This window comes from Tarenaya hassleriana, unplaced genomic scaffold (genome assembly GCF_000463585.1).
Source record: "Tarenaya hassleriana unplaced genomic scaffold, ASM46358v1 Cleome27, whole genome shotgun sequence".
NCBI lineage: Eukaryota > Viridiplantae > Streptophyta > Magnoliopsida > Brassicales > Cleomaceae > Tarenaya > Tarenaya hassleriana.
The window spans coordinates 2,260,095-2,272,330 of NW_010965946.1; the positions used below are offsets into that span (position 1 = coordinate 2,260,095).

Genomic DNA, 12,236 nt, shown 5'->3' on the forward strand with positions numbered 1-12,236 from the left:
ACTGGAGGTGTAGTCGGTGCAAAGCCGAGTTCAGAGAGTAATGAGGACAACCATCGTACCTCCGATGCCGTGGATGCCACCGAGCGATATTCCGATTCCGTGGAGGAGCGAGCAGCTATGCGTTGTTTCTTGGAGGACCAAGATATCGGGTGACTGCCAAGATAAACAATGTGGGCACTTGTGGATGTGAAATCATCCCGGTTACCTCCCCAATCGGCATCCGAAAAAGCATGTAGAGTTGGTGTGTTCTTGGTGGACATGAAGAGACCAAGTGACTGTGTTCCCACAAGGTATCGAAGGACACGTTTCACCGCTTGCCAATGCTCGGTTGTGGGACGATGCATAAATTGGGAGAGCTTGTTTACCGAGAATGCAATGTCGGGTCTTGTGAACTGAAGGTATTGGAGGCTGCCGACGACATTTCGATATTCAGTCGGGTTGTCTAACACTTCACCAGCAGACAGGGTAAGAGAGCTCGTCGAGGACAGAGGCGTGGCGACTGGTTTCGCCTGTAACATATTCGTCCGCCGCAACAGATCATGAATGTATCGTTTTTGTGTTAGATAAAGACCCGTAGCTGCGGAGCATACTTCGACACCCAAGAAGAATGAGAGCTGAAGACCCGTAGCTGTGGAGCATACTTCTACACCCAAGAAAAATGAGAGCTTCCCAAGATCTTTGATTGAGAATCTAACCGAGAGCTTGGAGATGAAATCTTGACAGTAACGTGCGTTGTTTCCGGTTACAACAATGTCGTCAACGTAGACAAGAATGTATACAATGACGCCATTGTTCCGGAAAATAAAGAGTGATGTGTCTGCCATGGAATTGATGAAGCCTAACTGTAGTAGAAATTGGCGAAGTTCATTATACCATGCACGTGGCGCTTGCTTAAGGCCATAGAGTGCCTTATGAAGTTTGCATACGTGTGTCGGGCGATCTTGATCAACAAAACCCGGTGGTTGGACCATGTAGACATCATCATGTAGCCGTCCTTGGAGGAAGGCGTTGTTGACATCAAGTTGCCGTAAAGACCATCCTCGAGTGGTGGCTATGCTCAAAACAAGCCGGATTGTCGCCGGTTTGATGACAGGACTAAACGTGTCGTGGTAGTCAATCCCGGGCCGTTGATGAAAGCCTTTTGCTACGAGCCGTGCTTTGCACCTGTCAAAGGAACCATCAGCATGACGTTTAGTACGAAAAACCCATTTGCAACCCACAAGGTTGTGAGATGACTCAAAAGGAACCAAGTCCCACGTTCCATTCTTGACTAAGGCGTCAAATTCGTCCGTCATGGCTTGTCTCCAAGACGGTGACTTGAGAGCTTGGGAGACGGTGGTTGGTTCGGTTTCTGTCAGGGGTAGCGTGGTGGAGAGATTGGCATATTTGGTGTTGGGTTTGGTTATTTGGTTCTTTGACCGAGTTGTCATCGGGTGACGGTTTCTTGCGGTGCAAGTTTCGGGTGGATGGTCATTCGGTACGTAATGTTCAGGTGATGGGAGCTGTGCATTGGACTGTGGTATGGTTGATGGTGATGTTGGGCTGATGGGAGGATTTGTAGAGGAGTTTTGCATGGGTGGCGAGGCTGGTAAATCAAGGTGGTCAGTGATACCTGGCGGTGATGATGGAGCAGAGTCGGGTGAGTGATCATCGCTCGGGGAAGACACCTGCTGACACGGTGGTAGATTGTTAACTCGAGGAACAAGTGTATGAGATGGCGATGAAGCTGGTGATGGATGGTCAGTGTCGAGTGATGTGCTTAGAGAGGACAAACGTGGGTAAGGGAAGGATGACTCGTAGAAGGTGACATGTCGGGACGAGTATACACGTGATGTGGTGGGATCAAGACAGAAAAATGCGCTTTGTGTTGGTGAATAGCCAACAAAAACACAGGGAATAGACCTAGGGTCGAGTTTTGAGTGAGAATATGGACGCAACCAAGGGAAACACAAGCATCCAAATGTTCGGAGCTTTGTGTAACTTGGTGCGGAGTTAAACAATCGTTCAAAAGGGGAAGAGTGGTCTAGGACTTTAGTCGGAAGACGGTTTATAAGGTAAACCGCTGTAGAAAAGGAGAATGTCCAAAGAGTGAGAGGCATGGATGCGTGGGTAAGAAGTGTGAGTCCCGTTTCCATAATGTGACGGTGTTTCCTTTCGGAAACCCCATTATGTTCGGGGCTGTGTGGTGGTGTTGTGAGGTGGGTAATACCATGAGAAGAGAGGTATGAGCGAAGAGCTATGTACTCTCCACCATTGTCCGAGTAAAGGGTTTGAATTTTATGGTTGAAACGGTTTTCGACCAAAGCATGAAATTTTTGGAAAACATCCGCGACTTGAGACTTTCGAACGATGGGAAAGAACCATGTGTACCTCGTGTAATGGTCAACAAATATTAAGTAATATTTGTAGCCATCAACGGATTCAATAGGTGAGCTCCACACATCCGAAAAAATGAGTTCAAGGGGGCGAGAGGATTTTAGAGTAGAGGTGGAGAAGGGAAGCTTGTGACTTTTATTAATAGCACATGGTTCACACAACAAATCCTTTTGAGTAAAAGGTGACATTGGAAGGGAAAACTTATGAATGACTCGACGAAGAACCTCGGTTGATGGGTGGCCTAGTCTAGAGTGCCACTCAAGCAACGTGGTCTTTATTTTGGACAAGGCATGAGAAGATGGTAAAGGTTTGGAGGACGGTAGGGTTGGCCACTCATACACTCCGTCCTTGAGTAGTCCCGTCGTGAGAGGTGCCCCCGTGGCGAGATCCTTCACCTGAAAATGCAAAGGGAAGAATTCAACAGAGACACGGTTAGTGGTGCATAGTTTATGAATGGAGATCAAATTTTTACGTAGGTTTGGGACATAAAGGACGTTAGAGAGATGAAAAGGTCGAGAGTGTGAGGTAAGGGAGGTAGAACCCGTGTGAGTTATGGTATGGCCAGAACCGTCTCCAAGCAATACGTCGTCACCGCCGGAGTACGGTGCATGAAAGGAAAGATTCGCCAAGTCAGATGTAATGTGGTGCGAGGCACCCGAGTCTACAAGCCACGTCGGAGAGTTGGGCATGGAGGAGACTGTTGTGTTGTGGGCCCGAGGTTGCCAGGAAGAGGGAGGTTGCATCGGCGGAGCTGGACCAGAGGGAGGCTGATAAAGGTGACAGCGACGAGCGCTGTGACCTTGCGTGCCACAAAGCTGACATTTCCCTTGATAACCATGTGGTTTGCGTGGGCGATAGCCAGCCGAGTCTCCTGGTTGTTTCGGTGCAGAGTTCCATTGTGGGCGATGAGCAAATCGGGTTTGGGTGTTATGCGCCGTGACAGGAAAGATGACCGCAGCAGCGTCTGATCCAAGCAATGTCGACTCATGGTTTAAGAGCTTTTCATGGAGCTCGACAAAAGAGATCGGGAGGTCACGAGCATTGATTGCGTCTTTCACCGAACGATACTCATCACCAAGTCCGGATAGAATTAGATCCACAAGATCTTCGTGGTCGATTGGTTTGCCGAGGAGAGCCAACTCATCGGCTTTGATTTTGTAGAAGTGCATGAGATCGTCAATCGACTTGTTACCTTTTGTGAATCTGCGCATGCTGTCTTTGATCTGCTTAATGTGTCCACGACTTGATCTGCCGTAGGTAGAAGCAAGGACAGCCCATGCTTCGCTCGAGGATGTGCAGCGAGCGATGAGAGCTTGGCAAGACACGGTGATAGAACCTAAGAGAGCGGAGAAGATGAGCCTGTCTTGACGGAACCATGCAGGAAATGCTGGGTTGGCTTTGACAGTGTTGTTCTCTGTGATGGTGGCCGATACTGCTGTATCGGCATTGAGGAAATCCGCAAGATTGTAGCCTTCGAGTAGGGACCGGAGTTGTAGACTCCATGTGAGGTAATTAGTGGCTGACAGCTTGGTGACATTAGCAACATTGACATTGATCAATGGTGCCGAGGGGTCATCAGGGTTGTAGGGGGTTACCGGGTGGTTGCGGTGGAAAAAAAAAATTGTCGTTTGACTATGGGGCTCTTGATACCATATAAGACGAGTATGAGAATACTTTCCACTATATTTGAGGTTGCGTATTACAACGTATATATACAAGTGAATAGTAATAGTTTATAGAAACTAAATCACTAGGAATGTGGAGATAAGTGAGAGAATGATATCTTTGACTAATAACAATAAGATTGTGATTTGATTTCCTTCCATTAGCACGATTCTCTCCTTGGAGCCATCGTCACGTGGTTTGCTTCTCTCTCCTCTGTTTGTCAACATTACCGCCGGAGATGGATGGATTTGTTTGAGATGTTGAAGGGAAGTGGAGGACTGGCCGAGGTCAAGGAGGCTCAAGGCGTGAGAGAGGCGCAGCCGAGCCTGAGAGAGATGAGAAAGGGAGTAGGTGATGAGGTTGAGGTGGTCGAGAAGGGACAAGGTGTACGTAGCTCATGTACTCTTCCACACAAACGCCCTTCCATCTGCTCATCGGATGGTCTATCTGCCTGATGAGGCGGCCGAAGCGCTCGTTTATGGTTCTTATGAGGCCGACACATTGACTCATCCACGCCAATGAGGGTGTTGCTTGGGAGACCACCCTCCTCAATGCATCTGACATGTCACTTCGAAATGTTTTCAGAGACTCCATTGATGACCTCCTCAAATAGAAAACCCACCTTTTTGTATGGCCCAACGATATTCTATTCGTCGACCCGTGATGTTCGATATTTAATCTCATTCTTTTAAAACATCTTTTTTGGTATCAATGATTAGACGCATGATTTGTGTATTTATACGAATAAATTACCATACCTGTTGCATGGTTCCCTTGTATTCTCAAATCAAATGACACTGACGTGACACCGAGCCATGTTTTTAATTGGGCTTTAAGTGGGCTAACGAGCCTTCCGTACCTGAGCCCAAATCCAAATATTTCTTTAGTGGACTGAAAGTATTATATATTATTCCAAAGAGGCCCGGGAGGAATAGGTTTGACCGTGAGTGGGAGAGTAGAAAGGAGGGAGCCAGGCCAGGGGCTGCAAGACCGGATCTGGCCATTGACGCGCGGTCCAAGAAAATCCTCCCATGTTCCGCTCAATCATTGTCTTCTATGTTGTTTTTTTTTAAAAGGTAGATTAAGCTATCATTATTGATTTCATCGATTGGATCCTTGCAATTGCCCGGCCATGGCATGTGTAATTAATATCCCGTAGTTTATGTCTGCGTGTATTCCTACGTCACATGGCATAACGTGATCCGTGTTTACTTACTCATGTAGCTCCTACACGCACCATTGATGGCGTTGACCAACTTTTATATTTGGTCTCCATGCTGTATCACGACTAATCGGTTTCGCATTTACACCTAAACTGCGATATGAGTTTATCACACGAGAGTCTAAAGTTTGCTTCTTTTTTTATGTTGTGCGCAATAACAACAAAAAGTCATACATAGACCATCCATCGCGGTCAATCGCATTGTAAAAACTGAAGATGTAAACTATTGAGGAAGACTGGTTAAACAAAAAACCAAGCGATTATTCAATGGGTGGTTGAAACTAATATATACCCCCAGAAAACTAACAATCATTCTTCGAGTGATAGGTTTGACCACGCCTATCCATATTATAAGCATTAAAAAAAACGCCCGTCTAATTTAACAGCCCACCTCGGAATAATACACATACATATAAAGAAAAACGATGGGAATTCCTAGTCTCTCATATCCTTCTTAAAGGGAGTCACAGATCAATCTATTGGGAAAAAAGAAAGAGAGGAATGGGGAGGAACGGAAAGGGTTGGGGGGTGGTGATGGTGATGGTGATGGTAATGGTAATGGTAGCGGAGTGTAGAAGAGGCGAGCAAGTTCACGTCCTGAGACGACTCTACGAGTGGAAGCGGGAGGGTGTGGACAAAACCCACTTCCAGCCCCTTGGGAATCTGACGACGGAGCAGGACAAAGACGAGCGCTTGCGGAGGGAGAGTGATCGAGTGGCGAGGCTGCCAGGTCAGCCCCACTCCTCCGTTCATTTCAATCAGTACGCCGGTTACGTCACCCTCGATCCCTCCTCCGCTCTCTCCTTCTTCTATTATTTCGTTGAAGCCTCTTCCAACTCTTCCACCCTTCCTCTTCTTCTCTGGCTCAACGGTGGTATTTTTTCTTCCTCCCTCCTTTATCTTGTTATTAATAAATCATTCCCCAGTTTCATGAGCATTCAATCCGTTTTTACAGGCCTACTATGTTCCTTTTAAGGTAGAATGAATATTACTGTAATCATGAAAAGACACCATCTTCCATCGGGTTCCGAAATCACATGCTTGGCCGCGTGCTTATTATTTTGCACGCCTCCTCTTGTTGCCCCATCATTAAAAACAACGATTTATCTACTCACCCTTCTGGATTTCAATGTAATGTTATTTCCCTGCTGGGGAAAAAAGAACAGGACCGGGATGCTCGTCTCTGGGGTATGGAGCAATGCAAGAAATAGGACCTTTCCGAGTACACAGCGACGGCAAAACGCTATACAGAAACCGATACTCATGGAACAATGGTAAACGTGATAATCTATCTGATTGGGAATACAATGGAAAAGCATGTTAACTGAGATGTGATGGTAATGTGAAAGCGGCGAACGTGCTGTTCTTGGAATCGCCGGCGGGAGTGGGGTTCTCATACACGAACAGGACGAGGGAGATGGAGGAGGAGCTCGGGGACAGGAAGACGGCGGCCGACAACTACGTGTTCTTGGTGAAGTGGTTGGAGCGGTTCCCTCATTACAAAGGCCGAGACTTCTTCATCGCCGGTGAGAGCTACGCCGGCCACTACATCCCTCAACTTGCTCACACTATCCTTCTCCACAACCGCACTCTCATCAACCTCAAGGGCATCATGGTAATTCCCTCCCCTTGTATGCGTGTTGTGTGGTAAAACGGCTCAATGCGTGCGTGTTTTGGCAGATGGGGAATGCGGTGATAGACGATGAAACGGATGTGAAGGGAATGTACGATTTCTTCGAGAGTCACGCGTTGATATCGGAGGATTCACTTATAAAACTAAAGAAGAGCTGTGATTTTTCGGCAATCGAGCAGACGGAGGATTGCACAGCGGCGTCGGACCAAATAGACATGGACATATATTACCTGGATATCTACAACATCTACGCCCCTATCTGCCCCAACTCCACACTTACTCGCCGTCCCAGAAGAACCACCGTATATATATATTATATATATTTAATTATTTTGTTTTAGTGTGTGTGTATATATTAACAAGAAAATAATTAGCGAAGTAATGGCAGATAACGGAGTATGACCCATGCAGCGACCACTATGTGCACGCGTACCTAAACAGAGAAGAGGTCCAAGAAGCAATGCACGCGAACGTGACGAAGATAGGATACGAGTGGGAGGGATGCAGCAGGGTGATAAAGAAGTGGAAGGACAGCCCTTCCACTGTCATCCCTCTGCTTCGGGAGCTGATGAATCACCACATCCGTATTTGGGTTTTCAGCGGTGATACCGATGGTCGAATCCCAGTCACCTCCACTAAGTACTCCCTCAAGAAGATGAATCTTACCACCTCCACTCCTTGGCATCCTTGGTACCTCGGCGGCCAGGTGGGTGGATACACACAAGTGTACGAGGGAGGGAAGCTTACCTTCGCAACGGTGAGAGGGGCGGGTCACCAAGTCCCCAGCTACCAGCCCAAACGAGCCCTCTCTCTCCTCTCCCACTTCCTTCACTCCACTCCTCTCCCCGACACCTCTCGTTATTAAGTACCCCTTTTTTTCTTCTTAATCTCCATACTCTTGTACATTGTGTTTTTCATCTCTCTTTCTCAACACATTTCTGCTTTCAAATTAATTGCCATTTCTTTTTATTCATTATTTACTTTTTTGCTATACTATTTAAACGTTCCATGGGCTTTTAAAATCTCCGATAACATAGATTAAGTTTTTCAAGAATAAAATCTTGTTTGACACAAAAATGCAAAAGCAGCAAAAATGAAAATAATATGTGACGGAACTTAACACATCAAAGCTTCGGATCAAAGCAGAGGGTGTTGTCCCCTGCCGCCACAGAGTCGCATCTCTATTAACCACAAACAAAACAAACGGATATTTAATAAAAAGAAAAAAAGAAAAAAAAAGGGAGGAGGAATGGGGATTACAAAAACCGTCGACGGCGAGTTGTCGGCCAGTAAGATGCGGCGGAGAGGTCCGTCAACGATGGAATTTCTTGACGCCGATATCCTCTGTACCATCTTCTCCTTTCTCCATCTCTTCGACCTCGTTCACTGTTCTGTCGTCTGCAGATCCTGGTACTCTTCGGCGGAGCTGGACCAGAGGGAGGCTGATAAAGGTGACAGCGACGAGCGCTGTGACCTTGCGTGCCACAAAGCTGACATTTCCCTTGATAACCATGTGGTTTGCGTGGGCAAATCTCCTTCCATGAGGGCGATTCTGTATCATATTCATCTTGCCCTTCGCATTTCATCATTGATTGGAGGAATACCGTCATCAAGAGACTAAAGCTGCTCCAAGCATCCTGTCTCAAGATGCAGCAGCTTGTTTCCGGCACTTCGACATCTTTGGACCCTTCAGCTGAAATAGACTTGGAGGATTTTGCTATGAACCATCACAGGACATCGTTGATAAGGGGTCGAATCCATATTGATCGCTGGAAAGGACATTCAGACAGGTGAGGCAGTGTAATTTCATGGTCCGAGTTTACTAAGTTGATATCGTCTATATTCTTTCCTTCATTGGGTTCCATGAAAATCTAGGTCTTAGTCTGTTGCTTCTGCACATCCTGTTAATAACTTAATACGAACAAGTCCATGTTCCTATCTTGTCCTGTTACTCATTATAGGCTATAAAACGTCATTCATGCGCCTACCATAACATGCAGTACATAAATTGGTCTGCTATTCTTCCTCTATGCGTTATTCCTAACATGCTGTATGTTAGGGTTTCTCAGTGTCGAATGAAGAAGGGATTGGTTCTTACAGGTGTCGGAGATAAGGTACATTGTGAGAACCTAAAAATTTGAGCTTTTCTAAAACTCAAGTTTTCCTTTGATCCAGATATTGATTTTGTCTGAGTAGCTAATGCCTAATGTTTTAACAGATATTGCCTTATGATACGAAGCACCATCTACATAGTTATTGTATCTTGCTATATATAAACTCTCATATACTGCGGCGGTGTGACTGTTTTATCAGGTTATACGCCTCTGGTCATTAAACAACTACCGCTGCATGGAAGAATATTCTCTTCCTGGTGCTAGTTCGTTGGTTGACTTTGATTTTGACGAGAGTAAGGTACTTGATTAGAAACAAATTTCCTCTGGTATTACCGACTTTTCATCCTAAAAGTTTCTGCCTAACATTCTAGAAAGATCTTCCTTCCTGAAATATTCAGATGATCATATGCGTGGCTAATTTGTTGGTAACAGACGATTAATGATCTTTTAGATTCTTCTGCTGACTTGATGATTCGAATATTGGAAAGCACTAATATACTCTATTCGAAGTTGAGGCTGTGCGATTTTCTTGTTGTTTTCTTGTTTCTTTAGACCACTAGAATTTGGAAGCATTATTTCTGGTTGTTAAATTTATTTAGTCTTGGTAATTCATTTTCGTTTGTCAAATACATGTGCCATCCTTTTTCCTCTTTTTTGTATATTCTTCAGTTGTGAATAACAGTAAACACTGATACACGCACGGAGCCAAGGAAGTCTCGCTCGTTTCCTTCGGTGAAATGCGGTTTGTACGTGCGTGTCTTATGTTGCCTTTTGGACAACGAATACAACAAGCTCGAAACCAGGGGACACTTGGAGACTCACTAAGGTATTCCTATGGTTAGATTTCAAGAGGATATCCAGGCCAAAGGGCACTCGGAGTCCTTAGAAATCAACACACAATTCGGAGTAAAACAGAGCACTCGAGAGCACTCGGTTTAGGTGATAGATGGAAGGGAAGTTCGATGTCAATATGATCATGGACACAAAGAACAAGGGTGGGGCAACACTTGGTAACAATACTTTTCCCTCATATGCTAACCATACTCGTGAAGTCATGTGTTATAAGTGTAGGAAGCGAGGTCATATGGCTCGTGATTGTCCTAATCAACAAGAGATGACCATCAAGGATAACGAGGCATATAACTCCATAGCTAAAGTGGAGGAATTACGTGTCAATGATGTTGACGTCAAGTTCGAGAGAATAGTGGACACAAATATGGTGACCAAATCCATAGATAGAGACACCGTCGTCGCATTCGAGACAGTGGTAAAGGATGAAGTGACAAGCTTGGAGGGATGCAAAGGAGTTGGAGGAAATATGCCCAATGATGCACGGGACAAACGTGGAATACAATGGAACATGTCTCAAACGATGGCCATGGTGAATTTCGGAAAGGCAAAAATAGAGGAAATTTATATGAATACAATTGTGGGGCTCAAGATTCCCGGAAAGAAACATCAATGGCCACCCGACATCCCAAAGACTCACATGTGGTTGATATGCAATAAACTAGGAACAACAACCGGTAAACTCGTTCCCATTTTTATTCTTGTTTATGATTCTTGTTTCAACAACTATATAGCGCAAAGTGAGAACCACATGGGGATTTTTCAAAATAAATACATTCACGAGGTTTGTAAAGGGTGCACTTGCTACACTCATGTGTTTGTTCCTCTAGCATTTGTCAATAGTTTGTTCCCTCCCCCTTGAAAAGGTTTTGTCCTCAAAACTTGTTTGCCTACATCAAAAGGATCCAATTCAGCATCATTAAACTCGAATGATATGTGATACTTACCTTGGTATGTGAGGATGTGATCAGCATCGTCTTTATGCTCGCTTTGTATGCGACATGCTTGCTCTTGTGATTCTCCTTGATCGAATGGTTCATCCGTATTGATTTTCTTTGGAGTTAAAGTGGTTGTATTTCTTGATTCCTTCATGGTTTGATGGTAACAATGATCTTCTCCATGTGATCTTTGAGCTTGAATGCTTCTTGAAGATGTCCATGCTTTCTTTATGTCAATTTCCTCTTCCCTAGAGTGTAACACCTGCAAACTATTGACAAATGCTAGAGGAACAAACACATGAGTGTAGCAAGTGCACCCTTTACAAACCTCGTGAATGTATTTATTTTGAAAAATCCCCATGTGGTTCTCACTTTGCGCTATATAGTTGTTGAAACAAGAATCATAAACAAGAATAAAAATGGGAACGAGTTTACCGGTTGTTGTTCCTAGTTTATTGCATATCAACCACATGTGAGTCTTTGGGATGTCGGGTGGCCATTGATGTTTCTTTCCGGGAATCTTGAGCCCCACAATTGTATTCATATAAATTTCCTCTATTTTTGCCTTTCCGAAATTCACCATGGCCATCGTTTGAGACATGTTCCATTGTATTCCACGTTTGTCCCGTGCATCATTGGGCATATTTCCTCCAACTCCTTTGCATCCCTCCAAGCTTGTCACTTCATCCTTTACCACTGTCTCGAATGCGACGACGGTGTCTCTATCTATGGATTTGGTCACCATATTTGTGTCCACTATTCTCTCGAACTTGACGTCAACATCATTGACACGTAATTCCTCCACTTTAGCTATGGAGTTATATGCCTCGTAAAGGTGGGCCGAAATTGGGTTCAAAGGTAGCACCATATCCTCTCCAATGGGTTGGTATCTTCTTGGACTTGTGTAGAATATGTTTGGGCTCTTTAGGCTTGGATCTTCAGCCCATTTATTGAAAATACAATCTTCAAATATCTCCTTAGTAGCCCACATGTTAGCCCACGAAGTCTTTGGTGTTGGACAACATAAACTCCATAACAATGTGTCGGTTTAGCGTTTGTTGTCGTTATCGCATCGGTTGCATTGTCTTGACCATTTTCGGATGTTTTGATCAACCACTCTTCGACATATGCATTGGTATTTGAATGTAGACTTTGAGTCATTTGTCTTGTAGGTGAAGGTGTAGGAATGGTTGGCATGGTATGCTCGGTGTTCACTTCTTCTCCTCCTATAGCGTTGACGACATCGTCTTGCTTCTCGTTCGGGTGTTGTTTGTTATCGTCCATGTTGATGTTGGAGGATTTCTAGGCTGCATCACATCTTGAACCGCTTCAAGACCTTATCGATATATGTACTCTGACACAATCCTAGAAGTCGCCTCGATCTATCTCTATAGATCTTTATTCCTAGAATATAGGCCGCTTCTCCTAGGTCCTTCATA

General features: G+C 44.9%; 2 protein-coding genes across 3 annotated transcripts in view; both read left to right on the forward strand.

Moving 5' to 3' along the window:
* Positions 1–5,582: 5,582 nt before the first annotated feature.
* On the forward strand, positions 5,583–7,869 carry LOC104817573 (serine carboxypeptidase-like 40). Its single transcript, XM_010546817.2, has 5 exons — positions 5,583–6,137; positions 6,430–6,537; positions 6,613–6,878; positions 6,944–7,198; positions 7,285–7,869. The coding sequence occupies exons 1-5, from the start codon at positions 5,765–5,767 to the stop codon at positions 7,759–7,761; spliced, it is 1,479 nt and encodes a 492-aa protein (XP_010545119.1). The 5' UTR covers positions 5,583–5,764; the 3' UTR covers positions 7,762–7,869.
* Positions 7,870–8,105: 236 nt separating this feature from the next.
* LOC104817574 (F-box/WD-40 repeat-containing protein At3g52030) overlaps positions 8,106–12,236 on the forward strand; it is an 8,871-nt gene continuing 4,740 nt past the window's right edge. For both annotated transcript variants that reach the window (XM_010546818.1, XM_010546819.2), the window contains exons 1-4: positions 8,106–8,306; positions 8,495–8,686; positions 8,956–9,010; positions 9,210–9,308. In XM_010546818.1, the coding sequence (XP_010545120.1) occupies positions 8,146–8,306; positions 8,495–8,686; positions 8,956–9,010; positions 9,210–9,308 (507 nt within the window). In that variant the 5' untranslated portion in view covers positions 8,106–8,145. The remainder of the gene's footprint in view (positions 8,307–8,494; positions 8,687–8,955; positions 9,011–9,209; positions 9,309–12,236) is intronic.